The sequence below is a fragment of the Monodon monoceros genome, unplaced genomic scaffold (assembly GCF_005190385.1).
Source record: "Monodon monoceros isolate NGI ecotype Baffin Bay Population unplaced genomic scaffold, NGI_Narwhal_1 Super_Scaffold_4, whole genome shotgun sequence".
In the NCBI taxonomy this organism is placed as follows: Eukaryota; Metazoa; Chordata; class Mammalia; order Artiodactyla; family Monodontidae; genus Monodon; species Monodon monoceros.
The window spans coordinates 53,199,419-53,219,415 of NW_021703781.1; the positions used below are offsets into that span (position 1 = coordinate 53,199,419).

At 40.5% G+C, this 19,997-nt stretch overlaps 1 protein-coding gene across 3 annotated transcripts in view; it reads right to left on the reverse strand.

The window, feature by feature from the left end:
* Positions 1–19,997, reverse strand: part of HPSE2 (heparanase 2 (inactive)) — a 573,943-nt gene that overhangs the window by 141,636 nt on the left and 412,310 nt on the right. For all 3 annotated transcript variants that reach the window (XM_029201275.1, XM_029201274.1, XM_029201273.1), the window contains 2 exons: positions 7,477–7,583; positions 2,967–3,081 (listed from right to left, as the gene is read on the reverse strand). In XM_029201275.1, coding sequence (XP_029057108.1) covers positions 2,967–3,081; positions 7,477–7,583 — 222 coding nt within the window. The remainder of the gene's footprint in view (positions 1–2,966; positions 3,082–7,476; positions 7,584–19,997) is intronic.

Consider the following 19,997-nt stretch of genomic DNA (forward strand, 5'->3'; position numbering starts at 1 on the left):
TGCACATCTCAGGGGCCTGCTGGCAAGGTCTGTCCGATTGGTGCCCGGGTCTAGCCTAGTAAATTCTTTCCGGGAGACTTAGGACACACTCTCCCAGCTGCAAAGTTCTCTGCTTATAAGGTACAGAATTTATTAGCCCAAAGAAAAGAGAAAAAGAAAGCCTGCTACCTTTTAAAGTGCTTTTACATACAGTTTCTTTACTAGAGCTTGGCATTTCCAGAAATACAGCTGTGCAGAACATTTGAGCCTTTGTACTACATCAATAGGACTTGTTTGAGCTTCCAATGAACCTCTGTGCTGCTACTACCTATCAACCAAGGTGTCTCATGGTAAGCTTTTAAAGAAAGTCACCTGTATTATCGCTCATTTGGGGAGAACGAAGCCATGAGAACTTGCATCTTTAATCTAACACATGGCCATGTGAAGGTACATAGAGAGTTGATACGCAATCCAGGTTTGTCCAGCTCTGGAAATCAAACGAGTCTAGTCACCCACAGACCATAGGTTTTCTTCTAGCCTAGGTTTTCTTCTCTTCAGTTCCTCAAGATGCCTGTTCCCATCTCCAGACTCAATTCGGAGACTAACAGTGGCCTCAGACCACAGCACAGACACCAAAGAGAGTACTGCAAGAAACAGTGTGGCACGGTGAAAAGAAAATAGCATTTAGAACTGAAAAACTCTGAGTTCCAGCTCTTACTACTTGTCTGACCTTGGATAAGTCACTTAACAACTTGAAAGAACCCTAGTTTCTCTTCAGCAAAATAAGTATAAATAGTCATACTCATCTCACCAGGCTCTCTTCAGAGCAATTATGACAAATTTTTTTATCTTATTTATGTGTTTATATACTTTCCGTTTCTCAGTTCACTTCACTAGACTATAAGCTCCAGGAGTTCAAGGACCTTGTCTTTTTGGCTCGTCACAGTGGCTGTTTGCCAGGAATAGCGATCAGCATATAGTACATGATCAAGAGGAGTGAAAGAGATTTGAATGTGTGAAGGAAGGAATAAAGGAAAGACAGGAGGAAGGAAGGACAGAGTGTTTGGAGTTTTACTGATGTGTGGTATATGAAAGTGGGTCTGTAAATTGTTAAGTATTATACACATTATTAAATATATAAATAATATTTGGTGCATTAATTATACCAGGGTGATCTTTTAAAAATGTAAGTTAGATCATGTTACTGCCCTGTAGAAAACCCTCCAATGGCTTTTCATACTACTTACAAAAAAGTCAAACTCCTTTTAGCTTTCAAAGCCCTTCGTGATCTGACCCGGGCTGGCCTCATGTCCAGTCTCCCCCTTCCCTGCCAGGCCCCCAGCACTCTGGTGTTCTTATGTTTCCTCAAACATGCCAACTCTGTTCCTGCCTCGGAGTCTTTGTGCTAGCCCCTCCCCCGGCCTGAAAGCTCTTCTGCAAAAATCTGCATGTCTGGCTCCTTCTTGTCACTGGGCTCTTGGCTTAAATGTCACCTTCTCAGAGAGGTCTTCCTTGGATATACTCTAAAGGAGCCCTCACTGACCCCCTCTTATAGTAATCCATTATCTACTTATTCAGGTATCTACTACTAGTCTCCTCCCCAGTGCCTGATGGTCAATAAATATTTACATTTGTGTGACATTATATTTGTTCAGTGCTTACATTTCATAGATGCTTTTCTAATTATTATTTATTTTATCACCACAAGTTTATGAGCTCAAAAGAAACAACAAACAAAGGAAACCCCCTATGGTTACAAACTGAAAATTCCCTCTCACTCCTCCATACCCCAGCCCCACATACACTGAGAGAGAGGTATCCTGGCCCTGTGAATAAAAGCAACTGTGCCAGTCAGCTTTAATATTTGTGACTTAATTGGAGTCATGTACAATCAGGGATACAATAATTACTTAGTACTCTAACTAGAGGGATTCTTTTGAGACATGGCAATGGTGCTGTTGGGTGCCAAGATGTTCTCTGTTCTGGGCTTAGAGGCCTGGGTAGTGAGAAGAATAGGGGGGTGGAAATGGGCAGGGGGAAGCAAATGGCAGGAACACTCACTGGTTCCAGTTGGGTTTGTTTACTGTGGACCCCAGGGCAGCAGTAATTCTGTAGGAAGATTACTGGACCAGAGCACAGAAGCAGGTTCTAGGGCTGGCTCTACATGCCCCTCCCCGCAACCCCAGGCTATCACTCCCTCTGTTATATGAGGTGGAACTGGATCATCTCGAAGGGGAATGCCAGCTCTGACATTCTGTGGGTTAATGAGAGGACTCTGACCTTTTATCATGACTAAGATGTCTGTGAGAAGGATAACTCACGTAATATTTTTGATAAGCACAGCTTTTCTAGACTAAGTGGGATTTCTTTGATTGGTCAATAAAGTCACTGGACAAACCCAGATCTCTGCTTTTGCCATTCTTCTTTAGCCTTCCCTTTCCTTTGCTTTCCTAGAGAAGGTGATACCCTGGGCAAATCCCCTCATTGTCACATAGGGATCAGCATCTAGTGTAAGTGTACTTCAGCCATTTTCCAAGGGATGGGTTCCTACTGTATCTGATCTTGGCCAACACTCTCCCATCTGCTTTCAACATGTTGCATCTAACATTAACTAAGTCTCCTATTAGCATTAAAAGAAAACAATCTGGAAAAATTCACTCAAGCAGAGTTCAAACAGGCCACAAGTAGATTTGGAATCTCAACTGCACAAGGTTTGTTAAAATAATAGTGGTAAGTATATAAATACATATAAATGTATATATGTGTATATGCATAAACCCATATGTACATACGTGTGTGTATATATTGGGGTATGTGTGGGAGGTGAAGCCAAGAGTCTGTAAAATGGGTCAAGAATTCTTCTGTTCAATTTATGAAATTAACTGGTAACAGAAGGAGGAGAAAAATTCTACCAGTGTGGAACAAAGCATGATCAAAAGAACTGAAGGACATGGAAAAGGAGTTGGGAACCTTTATATTACACTTACTGGTAATGGGTTAAAATTCTGGTCCACGAGGTGATTGTATCCATGGTCAAAAAATGAGTGCCGAATCACAACATCAATGCCCCGATTGGCCAGCATTCCTAAAGTGTTCAACCATCTGAAAAGCCGGGGAAAAAAGCTACATCAATACATTTTAAAAATAGCATAAAACAAGCTCTATAAAAATTGCCAACATACACACCACCACCCACACCCATCAAATTTACCTAGTACTTTAGAGAAAACTATTTTAAGCATTAAATACACAGATGGAAGAGATCTATAGAGATGATCAAATCTAACCTCTTCATTTTATAAGAAAATAAAGAGGTCCAGAGGAGTAAAATGAATTGCCCTTGGTCATAAAATAGCTTGTTGCTAATGACATCTCTTATTCCTATAATACTAACAAATAAAATGAACACCCTAGCCACTTGTAAGCCTAAAGTCATCCCCCTTGACCACAAAACACACAATCACAGAAGCAAACACAATATTTTTTCCATCACTCAAACTCCCCTGCTTGCACCTATTCACTGTACATGTACTTTACATATGACGCTAACCCACATACTCCTGTGACCTATGGTCCAGTCATTTGCATCCCTCATATATCACTGTCAGTAGGCAATGCAGTAATAATTTCCCTTGGCACTATAACTAACTATACAGGGATTGGAGTAAGCTACCATCACACACATGTTGCAGTGGAGGACCTGCATTGTTCACACACTTACTACATACCCCATCATGCCAAATAGAGTCTCCAGGGCATGCTATCCTTCAAAAATACTGCCCTCATGGTTTTTCCAACACCTACTGCTAACTCTGCCTTCATCATTTACACATTTAACTCATTCATTCATTTGTGAATTGATTTCATTTTCTTTCTTTGTATTCTGAAATGCAAGGAAATTTCCAATTGTAATAATATATGTGTGTAAGAAAGGTGACTTAGAGCTTCAGTCTTCTCAGGGTAAAAGATACGACATTTCACAATCTTTCCTAAGAATATATTGTCTGGCTTCACCTATCACCTCTTCTGTCACCCTAAACTTTATTCCCCAGGCTCTAAGCCACATAAAACTACTTTTGGGGACTTCCCTGGTGGCGCAGTGGTTGAGAATCTGCCTGCTAATGCAGGGGACACGGGTTCGAGCTCTGGTCTGGGAGGATCCCACATGCCGCGGAGCAACTAGGCCCGTGAGCCACAACTACTGAGCCTGCGCGTCTGGAGCCTGTGCTCCGCAACAAGAGAGACCGAGATAGTGAGAGGCCCGCGCACCGCGATGAAGAGTGGCCCCCGCTTGCCACAACTAGAGAAAAGCCCACGCACAGAAACGAAGACCCAACACAGCAAAAAATAAATAAATAAATTACTAAACTCCTACCCCCAACATCTTAAAAAAAAAACCCAAAAAACAAACTACTTTTGGCTGCTCTCACATACTTACCTGAGCCTTTTTATATGTTTTAACTTCTCCTTAGAATTTCCTTCCTCTCTTCCACTAACCCACCTCACCTGGCAAATTTCTTCCCATCTGTTAATCTCCAAGTCAAGTGTCATTTCCTTCTAAACTCTGCTGCCCCAGCCAATAGTAGTATCTTTCTCCTCTGTGCTTCCCCAGAACTCTTATTCATACCCTCTGCTGGCCCACTGAATGATAATTACTTACTTCTCTGTCTTCTCCCAGCTGGTATGAGCTCATCAAAAATAGACACATTTTAGCTTTGTACCCAAAACAACCATCACAGTTCCTGGCACACTATAGGTGCTCAATACTCTAAGTTGAAATTGATCTGGATAAAATTAGATTCTAGGACTTTGAGAATCACCATTCAGCATTCTAGGGACAAATAATGCATAGTTATGATTTCCCAAATCTGAGACCATATGGAGCTCCAAACCAGTGACCTTACTGACATGAAGACCATTGCTAATTAATCACTATGGCCAGAGCCCTTGTTTCCCCATGGCTTTTCAGAATAGATGGTTAGTTCTGGGGTTGTCTTCATCTTCCTCCTGTAATAATAAATCTCCTGAGTAGGGGAAATAAATGATGTTCCAGGTCTCCCTTTTATGTTCAGGTAGAGAAAAGTGGCAAGATAACTGGTATATCTCACCAAGGATGCTTCTGCAGCCATTATCTTTCATCCACAAAACTTTATTGAATATTTACTACATGGCAGACATTACTAGGTGCTGCAGACACAGCAGTATGCCAAGGGTAGGGCATCAAAGAATCGCAAAGCCCTGACTGGGAAAACTACCCTTGAATACTTGGCAGCAGAGAATTCTCATTTGTGCATGCATTTGTATATGCCCTGGTAAGCTTATGGTTATGCCATGTATTGCAAAAGGGCTGTAAAATGCCTTCTTTCCAACTCCTTGCTAGCCTTCTGGAGCTTCCTAGAATGCTTTACATTTTTTTTCCCAGGAAGCAATTTATGCCCCTTGGAGAACTGGACTCAAAGGGCATATATCTAGGTACTGCCAGTGGGGTTGAGAGGAAATGGGTGATAAAGAGGTAAGAGAGAAGACCAGGGGCAGAATGAGCTGGTTGTCATTTGATCTGTCAACAAAGCATTGGACATCTGAACTACAACCAAAATCTAAACAACAATATTAATCTGTGTTTGCAAAGCGACTCAGAGATCTATGGATATCTGGCTGATGCTCATGAAAAGGCAGGTCTCTCTCTAGCTCTCTTCATGAAGGTCTGTGCTATTTCTCATTTCACATCACTCTCTAAAGGGAAGAATGTTCACGAAAACAGTACAAGAGGGCTGCTTGCTGGGCCCTGCAGAGGAGTCATTCTGTGAAGGCTGAGCAAAGGCCATTCTTCTTCTGATTCCAGAGGCCTCCTGCAGTACGGACTGTCAACCTGTCTCTCACAGTGAAACCCCGTGAGGAGAGTACTTTTGAAAGAAGACCCTCAGCAACACTGTAGCAAATGCTGATTCACTCCATTTCCTTCACTGAACCATGCTCCCTGAACAACCTCTCTGTGCCTCTCATGTGAGGACACAGGGCTGGAAGACCCCAGCCATCATCACGTAGACAGTGACTCATTATCTTCATCTGCATCTGCCAGGATGCCATCTTAAAGACAACCTACTTGACCAGCCTGATTTGTCCTTCACAACTGTATTGAAGAAGCTGCCTTCATGGAGAAGATCTACAGCTATATAATTAGGAGCAGCTGTTAGTAGTGAAACGCATAGTTGAGGGCAGAGCTGCAGTTCTTAGGAGAACCTTGCTCAGACAAAAAACCAGGACCACAGACTAGACTGGACCAGGAACAGGTCACTTGGTTAATCTGTGGTCCATGACAATGGCAGGCCAGCCAGAGGTCCTCATGCTTCTGGCTTATGTTGTTCTCCAGACGACTGCAGTAGCCTTCAAGTTCATTTTCCTACCTCTTGCCTATCCAAACTCTTGTGCATATTACTATCAAAGCCAGCGTTTTAAATACAGGTCAGATGGGTCTCTCTCTTCCTCCAAAATCATCAATGGTTTAGCCACTGAGTATAGAACAAGGCCTCATTTCCCCTGCCTGGTTTTCACGGTCTTCCATGATTTGGTGGTAGAACTCTGTCCCTAATCACAGCCCCCACTACAGCCCTGCAGATACTGAGGCTCTCTCACACTAATCACTTCCCCTCATAACGTTCCTTCAGCCTCTATGCTCCCACCACCATCAGCAACAGTCTTCACCTATAGAAATTAGAGAAATCTATGTTCCACTCAAACGCCTCTTCCTCCGCAAAGCCCTTCCTGATCCTCCCATTCAGAAACTCTTGATTCTTTTGCATGTAACCCCTCTTGTGGATAGCCCACGTAAGGCAGAAAGAGAGATGGCATACTGTAGTGGCAAAGAGGCTGGACTCTGGAGCAAACTGCCTTGGCTTGAGTCCAAGCTCTGCCACTAATCAATAATCACATTTATCTCACTGGGTTCTTATAAGGGTATAAGGATATAATAAGGGTATCTAATACACTGGTTGTTAAATTATTAAATACATATAAAGCACATCAGATAGTCCTTAGCATATGGTAAGCACTATGCAGTTAAAATTATTATTATTATGACACTTGTCTCCTACAGCTTTTCTTATTCCCCATCTCCATTCCTCCAATCATAAGTTTCTAAAGGGCAAAACCCCTGTCTTACTCTTACCTATCTCCCAGGACTCAGGTGAAAAGTAGAAGAGAAAATGTATGTTGTCTGTACTGTATTTTGCACTGAAGACATAAAATAAAGCTCTTATTACTATCATGATTACTACTACTATTATTACTTTTGCTCTAATGCTGGTACCTGAGATCTTAGTAACTAGACAAGTCCCTAATTGCTGTTTGTTGAGTGATTAAACACATTTACAAAGAAATGGATGAAGAATTTTCAGTGGGAAACGAACCCCCCCTCCCCCGCCCAATAGGCAGAATAATGAGCAATTTCACTGTCCTTTCCTCAAAGCCCTTGGGAGTGAAATTGCAAGTGTTACTCACAAGAATCCTGCAGCATAGGAATCTGACAGATTGTTTGTGCCTCCAACTGAGGTGGTCACCACACCTTCAAGCCAAATCTTCTTTCCTGGGGTGTATGTGTTAACCACCTGTTCACACAAAAGCAGAAGGAGATGATGAGATTTTTAAAAGCTGTTCCCAAATGAGAAGGAACATACATTCCCTTAAAGAAGTTCCTCTCATCTGCTGCTCCCAGGTGGTCATGACCTGTGCTCTTTTCATGGTGATGCATCCCATACAGATAGCTGGCACACACACACAAAAGAATTAATATCGATACATGTCCACTCAAAGAAATGATCATTTTTTTCCCATAAGAAAACCCAAGTGACAATGTGACAGAAGAACAATGCATCCTTATCTAGGACATAAGTTGACTGCAACACCCTTCACTGGAAGATACAGGTGGTATGACGTTTCCATATTAACAAGTATTGAGAAGCAAATTTTCTTAATACTCTGTTATGGCACATCCATGGATGAGTGTACTGTCCACGCATCAGCAGTTGTGAATCATGAGAGAGGGCAGAGATCAATGTTTGGGAAAGGTATATTATCATTACCAAGGCATGTATGTATATTACAACCACATTTTGAAAATAACTGCAGTAAGTGTAAAAAGAAAAACCACTGACTCACACGTGAAACATCCTACACAGGGAGCTGCCTTCTAAGCATACACAAAGCCTCTCGTCAAAAGGTGGCCCTCTGAAATTTTGAAATATCCTCGTCTCTGATCCACAAGCTGGAGATTGGCCAGACTATCTAGATGTGGTCTCAGATTCTCTGGAGAGCAATCTGGCAGTACTTAGGGATAATGTTGTATGCTGGGTAATCTCTGAGAGCAGAGTCTAAGACAAAGGCTTGTCTATACGTAGTTCATTTGGGAAGAAATAACCGGGAGCAGGAATGAGGAACTGGGGACTGTGAAAAGGAAGAAGAAAAAAACAGTACAAGAATGAGTTTTCAAGTTGGTAACTACTGGCAACTTATACTCAATTCTACAGGGAACTTGGTAAAAGCCTTAAGAACTGTGTCTCAGAACTGTCCCCCAAGCCGGGGGGTGACCAGGGGAAGCATTCATCGTTTGGCTCCTATTCTCCAACGGTCAAGAGCAGCCTTGTGACTGTTATCACCCCATTTCACTGTGCAGGCATGAGTGCTGAGCAGGTTCCCACCATTCCACACTCTGCCTTAGAGAAGTCCCAGAGCAGAAAATGAGAGGTCCTCCCGCACCACACCAGCACCAAGCTGGTTGCAGCCTGTGCAGCTGCCTAGCTCTGGTCTCTGCAGGGATGGCTAGAGTAGGAGGTGGGACTGAGAGGATGCGGGTTGTGCACAAGAGGGGCTGGATAAAGACAGTAGTGTATTTAGGTCCTACGGCCCACCAATTCCTCTCCTAGACATATAGAACAAAGCAATTCTGCCTCAGGTCTCTAAGGGGACAAGTATGAAGATGTTTACTATGTCACTATTTGTGGCAGGTGTCCATTGCTAGAGGAATGAAAAAGTAAAATACATACATGAAATATTATGCAGCAGTTATAGCAATACATTCAATATAAGTCCAGCAACATGAACAGGCTTTAAAGATTTAGTGAGCTTTTTAAAAACAGAAACAGAATGAGGTTTATGGCACAATATTATTTATGTGATTACTCATTCATACCCAATAACACTAAAAGTATATAAAGATACATCTCTGTTAAGGACATATATCAAAGACACAAGAAAAAAAAAGGAAAACAAAAAGAAAAAAAAAGAAAATAAGAAAAAAAAAGACATAAGGAAGGCATGTATAAAAGGGAGGTGAATGTAAGTGCGGATTAGAGATGAAGGTGAAAATTAAAACAAAAGGAGGGCTTTGCATGAACTGATGATAATAGTTTGCTGCAGTTGAGGAGGGTAATTAATTCTCTGCACCTCAGGTCTAAAAAGAAAACAAAAACCATATGTATGTTGTAACATATATGCCAGAACTTTCCTTTTCCCAGACCCGTGGGCAGACATTAGCAAGCAATCATATTCCTCTTTTCATCTCTCCCTATGTATAGCTCCCTGCCCTCTGCTCTCTCCCCTGCATCTACTAGAGAATATGCATTATTTGAGACCTATTTTAAAATCAGGGTTGGTAAAGTACTTGACGCTTTCAGGGTTAAAGTTGTAAATATATTTTAAAAATTTGAGATGCAAGTAAGGATTATGATCAAGAATAGAAGAAAAAATTAATAGCGGAGGTCAAGCTGGAAACTGTTAAAGATTAAATAAGAATTTCCCCTTGCACCCAGAGTCATTGAGGACACCACAAGGTGGTCCTCTCCCCCTTCTTGACACTGCTCAGAGTGCCCAACCCAAGGGCAGCTGGAAATAGTATAAATAAGAAAGCGAGAAAAACACCTTAAATGATCAGAAGACAGAGTCATATGGTGAAATTAAAGGCCTGCAGTGATGATTCCCCTTAAAACATCCATGCTTCTGATAAACTTTGTGCTTCCTTTATGACTAACTGGAACTATAGGAGCAGTTCCACGTGTAGCTGTATTTCTGATGTATCTGTGGGGAGGAAGGTAATCTCCGCGTCTTACTCTTCCGCCATCTTCTCCCTTGATCATGGTGATGGTTTCATGAGTGTTTGCATATGTCCAAATTCATCAAATTGTATACAGGCAGACCTCAAAGATATTGCTGGTTCGGTTCCAGGCCACTTTTTTTCTTTTCTTTTCTTTTGCACTTAGTCTAGTTTCACTGGCTCATAGGGTGTGGCGGGCAGAGGCCTCAAACCCAGCACTTTCAGACCAGAGTTTCTAGCGCAAAGCGGCTGCACAACTTCCCAGCTCAAGATGGAGGCAGAAACGCAGGCCGTGTGCAGAGAGGCTGTGCCCGGACGGGATCTGGAGCTGTGACTAACTGGAACTGAGTAACATATCTGTGTTTTTATTTTTTGCCTTTGGTTTCCAGGATAGTCAAAGATTAATTTTTGCTCAAAGATATTGAAATGATTGAGGCAGTTAGAGAAAGGTGGTTTGGTTAAACAAAACAAAAAGGTAACTAGTATAAGATGATGAACCTTGAAATCATTGAGCTAAGTGAAAGAAGCCAGACACAAAAGGCCACATATTATATTCTTTCATTTATATGAAATGTCCAGAATAGTCAAATCCATAGAGACAGAAAGTAGATTAATGGTTTTCTAGGGTTGGAAAAAGTGAGGGAGAATGAGCGGGGAGGATGGGGAGTGACTACAAATAGGTATGGGGTTTCTCTGGAGGGTAATGAACATGTTCTAAAATTAAACAGTGGTGATGGTTTCACAATTCTGTGAATATACTAAAAACCACTGAATTTCACACTTTTAAAGGGTGAACCTTATGGTGTATGAATTATACCTCAATAAAGCCGTGTGTGTGTGTGTTTGTGTGTGTGTATCATTAACAAAAGGAGAGGTAGACGCTAATAGGCAGATAACTGATGTGGAACGAGGAATACGTCCTGGAAGTCTGGGGTTCTACCACACAGCAGCTGTGAGACTTCTGGCTCAGCATTATCTTGGAATTCAATTTCTTCACCAACATGTAAAGCCACAAATTTGAAGTAGATGAAATCTAAGTCCTTTCCAAATACAAAATGTTAAAATGTATTAGTATTTTGTAATGCTTATGCAGGTCCCCTTGGCTCCTATCCCTCAAAGGTCAAGAGTAAATTTGATTATGGAAATTAAAATTAGATAACAAATATGGGAGACAAAAAAAAAAAAAAAAAAAAAGCCAGAGCTAGTCAGAGCTGGTAATCTCAAAAACAAAGATCTGAAGATCTGGGCCAGAGGTAAGTATTGAGAGTGGTGGGAAAAGCCACAGGAGTAGGTGAAATTACCTAAGGGGAATATTTAAAATTAGACTGAAAAAGGGCGAAGGATGTCCATCCAAAAACATTAAGGCATTATCGAATGCATTTATTCATTCACTCAACAAATACTGAGCATTTGCTCTATGCCAAGCAGAGTTCTAGGGGCAGACAGTGAATGAAACAGAAGTCTCTGCTCTCATTGGCTTATATTTTAGTCAAGGGGAGGAGACTGACAATAAACACACAAACATAAATTTAGAAATAATAAGTGCTAGAAGGAAAATAAAACAGAGTAATCTGACAGAAAGTGCCTTGGCAGGAGGGGAGGGTTGATGTTTTAGACGGTAGTCAGGAAAGATCCCTCTAGCTCCTTATATAAGAACTTTAAAGTCTAGTTCCTTTAAATGAGGACTTGATTCCAGAAAATGGTTGGATTTATAAATTACTGTGTACACAGGACTCAGCAAGGACACAGACTCTGTGTAAATAAAGTTCATCTGAATTGTCTTCTGACTTGCAGGAAGATTTGGAAGGAAACAATCTAAAACTTCTTGTAATCGGTGAGGCAGAATTGATTAGTGGTTAGGGGCATGGACTCTACACACATTGCCTGTGTTTGAATACTGGTTTTATCATTGACTCACTGTTGACCTCACTGTGCCTTAATTTCCTCAGCTGTAAAATTAGAAAAGGAGAGCATTTTCTAATATTTAAGTGACCTAATATTTGTAAAGCACTTGGAAAGCTGTCTGGCATATGGTAAGCTCTTTTTTTTTTTTTTTAACATCTTTACTGGAGTATAATTGCTTTACAATGGTGTGTTAGTTTCTGCTTTATAACAAAGTGAATCAGCTATGCATATACATATATCCCCATATCTCCTCCCTCTTGCGCTTAAAGTAAAGCAAATGTTACCTAGACAACTCTCTTTGTCCAAAGCACATGAGATTGTGTCTGGATCAATCTAACATTACAGTTGGTTGCTTTTCTTTTGGATACGTTTGTGGTGGTAGGTAATAGACCAGATGTATGCTAAGTAGCAGGGAAAGGCCTATTTCGGACATGGTGAGAGGCTTAATGAACTGTGTGTCTACTATGAGTGGAGAAGACCATCATAGTAACGTGTAGGGGAGGTGCTGAGGCTGGGTGCTGGTTGGGACTGTAGAGGAAATTAGCATGGACAGAAGAGAAAAAAATCAGGAAAAACAGATGGAACCAGCTGCAAAATTCCCTTAGAAAGCGAAACTCTAAGAAACTGAGGGCTATAGTTTAACACTGTGGTTTTCTGAGTAAATATGATCCCCCCTGTGCTGGAAGAGAGAAAACTGGAGGACTGGAAAGAACAAGGGTACAGTTCCTGGTGAGAAATGATGTGCCAATGAAGATTATTTTAAGGAACATATTGTCTGGGGAGGGAGAAGAAGTACAAATGCTGAGATTACTGAAGTGAAGGGAGAGGGGAGTTGAGTGGTTGTCTCCCTTTTAGCAGTTCTTTTGCCCCCATTAGACTTCAGGCCTTGGGCCCATGTGGACAAGGGAGCTTTGAGGCATCCACAGAACCGCTTAGCAAGTTGCCAGTGGCTGCTCAGAATCCTTGGGCCAGCTGGGGGCAGGGTGGTATGAAGGGAAACCCTCAAACTCCCTTTCCTCTCATTTCAGGGGTTGAGGACATCAGGACTGCTTCGTGTGGCTATACTGAGAGAGGAGGGGTGAGAGAGAAAAACAGTATTGATTTTTTTTCTTTTAAGTTTTATTTTCCCTACCACTTTGAATATTTTTTAAAAAAGAAAACAGTAAAAATAGGAAAATAACCTTTTTTGTGGCGTATTTTCAAACCTGGGCTTCCTTTTCCTGTTTCTCTCAATCTGTGATCTGTTTAAAAAAGAATCCTGAGAGCCTGCTTTCAGTGTGCAAGCGATGGTAGCCTTGAAACAGCAGACATGTTGCTTATGGCTGTCCAAACCCAACACCTTCCTTAATGAGAAAGGAAGCAATAAAACAGGAATAGCGGACAGGCCAGCGGGGCTAATCAGCCCTGGCAAGAGGCCCACCCTCCAAAAGACGCTGGAATCCATTAATTCCAGCATCTCATATAGTTGGAAATCAACTTCCCCCAGGACTTCAGGAAGAGCAGTAGCTCTTTAAGCAGCCAGAACTGGTCCCCTATGTCACTGGTTAAAAGGAGCTGAATAGCTTTAGGGAGCTTCTTAAACCTTACCCATGCACATAGCTCTTCTTGGGGGTGCCCCTGCCTCTTTGTTCCTTATTGTATTTATAAGAGGTCCAGGTGAGAGCTCTTGAGAGTAATGTTCCAATTTTTTTTCCATCCTTCTTGTGTGTTTTTGACTCTAAGCTACCTACTATATTAGAAGAGGACAGGATCATTCCATTCTGTCCTCTCCTTTCTCACTCACTGTCCCTTCCTGAGTTCCGGATCTTATCATTTCTCCCTTGGTCTTCCTGAAAGTGTATCCTTCTCAAGACTATCCTCTACAGTGCTGCTGTCTGTTAACTTGACAAGTTCCTCCCTAGCTTCAGAACCTCTGTGGCTTTCCATTACCAGCAGCAGAACTCAATCATGTGCTCACAGAGTGTTCTGTACGACTATCTGGCAGATGCGCTATGAGTGACTTGTTTCAGATAATATTGAAAGCAGTGATTTGGGAAATGATTTACTTAAAAATAAAAGAAAGTAGATTCAATGTTATCACAATAATATTCTTTTCATTCGTCAGAACTATGAAATGTTTCCTTAACATGGAAAAAAAAGCAAAGGAGCCAGTAAACTACACAGAGCCCCATAGTCTATTTTATCCACTTGTCCATGGGAGCATGTTAAACATGGTGAAATCGTGGTGATAAACACTGATCCATGGGATATGATACCAACTCCTTTACTGGGTATCTAAGACCTTTCATAACTACCCCTTGGCTACCTTTTCTCCTCTCTGTCCCCACAAGATCTGAGGTTCACCACACAAAATGGACTCACCATTTTTCAACTACATGATTTTCTTTTAGGTTTTTGATGATCACTTTGTCCCTTACTCACTCCTCATCCATGTTGTCTGATTTTTGTTTTTCATGGCTTATTTTAAATGTTACCTCCCCTGTGAAACTTTTCTCAAAACTTCAGAAAATTAATTCTCTCCTCTGGCCTCCAAAGTTCTTGGAACCTATTGCTATCCTTGACCTTATTATACTGAGTTGTAACTTTCTGTTTGCCTAACCCTCCTACACCATAAGCAACTTGAGAAAGCCACGTTTTTTTTCCATTTTGCATGCCCTATAAAATACTTGTCAGCCACTTCGCTTATTAAAAACTTGTTAAATAATGAGACAGTGAAGTAGTTTACTTGTTAATAAGTGAGAGAGGTAATATTTTACCAATGGAAATGCTGAGTAGATATCAGAGAAGATAACTAATAACCTCAAAACCATAAGAGCAAACATCAAATCCTCACAGTTCCATTTCGGGACTCTGTTCACTTTCTAATTGAATTTTCCTGTTTGAGGAGACCTAGAAGCTTCTGGTTCACTAAACTGCCTCCATATTTAATATGTCCTTCTCAGGTTAGAAAAGCCGAGCTATTCTGAGCTCAGCCAATTCCAATATCTCATCACATTCTTCCTGATTTATTTCTTCTGTCTAATGAACTTCCTGTCAGTTTCATTAATTTTTTCTGTATAATTTCTTTTTAACATCTTCCTGTTCCGGAGTGCCATATTTGCCCATTTTCTTTTGGTATCAGATCAATTTTTAATTTGTGGCTTCTGTTTCTGTGTCATTTTTAGGATTTAAAATTGTATTCTCTGCTCTTGTTATCTCAAACCGCAGAAAAGCAATCGAGTGTAATTGCAACTAAACATAAAATTAAAATAAGAAAATACACAAAAAAGAAAGTCACTGGGAAGGCAAGGAAATTATGATCATATGCAAGAAAATGAGGAAGAAAGTTTCACAGTCCCAAAGCAATGACTATGTTCAAGGATAAGTGCTGGTGGAGGGAAAGACTGGACAGCAGCTACCTGCACATAAAACACTCTTCTTCCCTTCTCCAGTCCTCTTCTATGACTAACCAACCCCTCAGGCTTACTGTCTACCTACTGACGAGTCATAGGCTCCACCAGCCTCAGAGGTAATTTCCTCTCGTTCAAGACAAACCCTGTAATCTCCCCACTTCCATGTGGAAATGTTAGAAGGTCACCCCAAGCTGCCTTTTCCTCCTGAAGAAGATTTTTGCCCCAAGTAGCAGTTTGTTCTCAGGGCCCTTCCCCCAATATGTCCTTCATATGGTCATTGCCTTCCACACAGCAGGACCTCACTATACATGTGCACATGAAACATACGAATGGTGTCCAGTGAATGAATGCAAATCACTCCCTGAAAATCCTTGTCTGCTTCCACTATCTAATATTGTGATAATATTAGATATCACCTAAGATTGTGGCCCCCAACTTTCATTCAGCTTTCACTTCTAGGACACCCACCCCAGATTATATCAACTGACCAAGAGGTCAATTTGATATTCTTTCACCAGGAACATTCAGTATTCTTCTATTTAAAAAGGTTTCCTCATCCTGGATGGTCAGGAATATAAATATTCCATGGGCTACAAAATTAATGGGAGATTCAGAACGGTGTATTGGATAGCGTGTGGGCCCTGGAGTTAGGAGTTCTAATTTTACTACTTAGTAAGTGTGGCCTTGAAAAAAATTACTGGTTTCTTCAATGGGTTAGTAATATATGATGCACTCAATAGATGGCATTTGTAGCCTGAAAGGTGATACAATTACTATATTTTTGTCAGTTGATGATGCATTTTCCACATTTTAATGGTTTTGAAATCAGAATGTTTTTCATCAAAAGAAACTTGCCAGCTGTTTACTCTCTCCCCTCAGCTGTTATTAAATTGATGTTACATTTTATAATTGTTTGTGTTTAAGAATCAAGGAAATGTGTTTCTTGGAAGGACACTGACCGAAACTTTGGAGCTCTTTTGTGGTAAACATACCTTTCCAGCTAGATTCCCCTATTTATCATTAGTGTCTTATACCTGAAAGAGAAGAGCCAAAGTTTCCCTTGGGACATATTCTCCCATTTTCAGATAGCCAAGTTGAGTCACAGAGGCTAATTTACTGGGAAGCTCGTCAACTTCCAGCTCCCCGTTTTCACAGGCCTACTAATGTCCTGGGAAGGGCCATGATAATGTGTTAATATGGTCAGATATATTTCTAAAACATGCAAATTTGTTTTGTTTTCTTTTTCTTAAAGAGGTCCCCATTGTATAAGCTTCCAGCCCCATAAAACTTAGACTCACACCTGGATGTCACCTAAGGTATTACTGTGGCACAGTTTGTGTTTAGGGTCCTCTGACTCTCTTAAGTATGTCTTTGCCCTGTGTTTCTTTTCCCCTCCATCAAAACCTGCTCTTGGAAAGGACAAATACCATATGATATCACTTATATGTGGAATCTAAAATATGACACAAATGAACCTATCTATGAAACAGAAGCAGAAACATGGACATAGAGAATAGACTGGTGGTTGTCAAGGGGGAGGCAGGTGGGAGAGGGTTGGGTTGGGAATTTGGGATTAGCAGATGCAAACTGGTATATATAGAATGGATAAACAACAAGGTCCTACTGTATAGCACAGGGAACTATATTCAATATCCTGTGATAAACCATAATAGAAAGGAATATGAAAAAGAATGCACAAATATGTATAATTGAGTCACTTTGCTGTACAGCAGTAATTAACATAACACGGCAATTCAATTACACTTCAATTAAAAAAATTTTTTTAAATAAACTAAAATTATTGCAAAGAAAAAAACCCTGCTCTTGGGAAAGGATTATTTGATATTAACACCTTAGTGTGATTTTAAATCAGTGTAGTTTGCCTCTTCTCAAGTTATTTACATTCTGCATCCTCCCCCTAATGTAAAATGAAAAATTACTTTTCTAAAATGAAATATCTGGCATTAGCAAACTGACTGAAATGTTACTTTGAGCCACAAAGAGAACTTTCTTTCACCCTTAAGCATATACCCAGAAGATACTCTCCTTCTGTGCCTACATATAGGCGTGGCCCATTTTTGGTTGCCTAAATCAATATCTATCTATTCAACACTATGTTACTAAGTTAGTAGCAGACTAGATTCTTTTGCATGTGAACAGCTGAGATAGCAGATCCAAATGCGATTGAGACATACACATTACTTTGCTTCTTTTACATTTCTCCCACTATTTTACTCTGCTCATTCACCTTCCATTCCCTAACTGCCTGCCTCCAATATTGATTGAGCACCTGCCAAGTGACAGGCACTATGGCAGGCACTGGCACATTGAAATAAGCCGTCAACATTATTGAATGAATGAATGAATGAGTGAATGAATGAATCAACCAATGAAACAGTGATTTTTTTTCCAGTAGTGATACTACTGTTCTTACCCTACTAAGGTATTTTCATTTTCCACTTTTCTTCATTAGAGAAGGTTAACATTGTCATTGTCCTCATTTGCCTTTAGTTGTGCATCCAGTTATTCTATGATCCTCAAGAATAACTGTTATTCTTTTACCCTCTTCCCCTTTGATACACTTTGATATAAGTAGGTAAACCAGCAGTTGGCTGAGAAAAAAGTTTCCTTTTTAATCTATTCGTTACTTCCAAAGGATTAAATATTCCTCTGCCTTACCTACTTCCATGATACTGCAACTAGGATATATTGGAAAAAGGGGTATAATGTTACTGCATTTATTGAGATTTCAAAAGAATTAATCTTTATTAAGTATTATGAGCAATCATAAGCAATGATGATATTAACAAAAGAAAGATCATGGTCATATTATAAATCATGTAAACCATTCCCTCCACCATATACATCTACCACCAGGAGTCCTCTGATCACACCCTAAGAAGAACTGTATAAATTAGAAGGTGTCTATCCTTTCAGAATTAGCCTAAAGGTCACTTCCTCTGGGAAGACTTGCCCAATTTCCCTTCCTTTACAAACTAAGGTAGATACATCTCACCATGGGCTCCTGTAGCACCCGAAACGTCCCCTGTTATGGGAATCATTGCATCTTACTATCATTGCTTGCTCCATTAACTATTTTCCCATTAGACCATAAGGTCTTTGAGGATAACCACCACACCAGTCTTGTTCTCCATTTTATCCTCAGGAGTCTTGAAGATACAAGAATGTCATAAACAGTTGGTAAATGAAGGAAGGAAGGGAAGAAAGAAGGAAGGGAGGAAGGAAGGAAGGAAGGACATTTTCAAATATTAGGGAAGACAATTGTTCATTTTATTTAGTATTCAAAATGCAATCATAAGGACAGTACTTTTGGAAATACTTCCCTTATGACTGGGATTTCACCAACTCCTTCCTGTGCCTATTGAATTGCTGAAAATAATATCAAAAAGTGTTATTTCCTCCTCTGATTCCTCTAGGAGATGACACAAATCATAGAGTCCAAGTGACTTAAGCCGAAGTGGTTCATCTTGGTTCTTATGTTATTGTTTTGGAGTCAGCCCAGCTATCCATGCTATACCATCTGCACTGTATCCTGAACATCTCTCACTTTCCCGTCTGACTCTTGCCTGCATTGAGAGATTCTCAACTCTTTCCCTTGACTCATCTCCCAAAGTACAGGTGATTATCCTCATTCTAATGGAAGGGAGAGAGTGTGTGGATCATGCAAAGGAGTGGGTTGTCCAAACATTGTCTCTGTTAGGCTTTCAAATGCATCACGTAGATTTTCACATAACGAGAATTCACCCACTGCTCAGAAAACTGAAAATTCTTAAGTGGCAGTCCAAATTTGGAAACCACAACTGTTTTTAGCACTGCCTTTCAGGTGCCAAAAATATCACCTATCATATTCTCCAGGGTTCAAAGAAAGAGGAAAGAGGAAAAAAGCAAAGAACAAGTTGAGGATAAAGGTAACATGAAGCTTCTCCAGTTACGTAAATTATTATTAAAAATAACCACAATAGACAAAGCGAGAGAGAGGCATGGACATATATACACTACCAAATGTAAGGTAGATAGCTAGTGGGAAGCAGCCACATAGCACAGGGAGATCAGCTCGGTGCTTTGTGACCACCTGGAGGGGTGGGATAGGGAGGGTGGGAGGGAGGGAGACACAAGAGGGAAGAGATATGGGAACATATGTATAACTGATTCACTTTGTTATAAAGCAGAAACTAACACACCATTGTAAAGCAATTATACTCCAATAAAGATGTAAAAAAAATAACCACAATAACTGAAATAATAATAATAGAAATAAGAACTAGCATTCACTGGCAGTTAACAAAACAGGGACTCATGTGACCTTCCTAATCTCCCAAAGAGGGAAGGAGGGTAGTACAGTGGTCCCTATCTGTCGGGTACTCATTCCAGGAACAGTTGTGGATATCAAAATCTGCAGTTGCTCAAGTCCCGTATATAAAATGGTATGGTGTTTGTATTATAACCTATGCACATCCTTCCATGTACTTTAAATCATCTCTAGATTACTTACACTAATACAATGTAAGTGCTATGTAAACAGTTGCTGGTACATGGCAAATTCAAGTTTTGCCTTTTGGAACCTTCTGAAAATTTTTTTCTTGAATATTTTCAGTCTGTGGTTGGTTGAATCCACA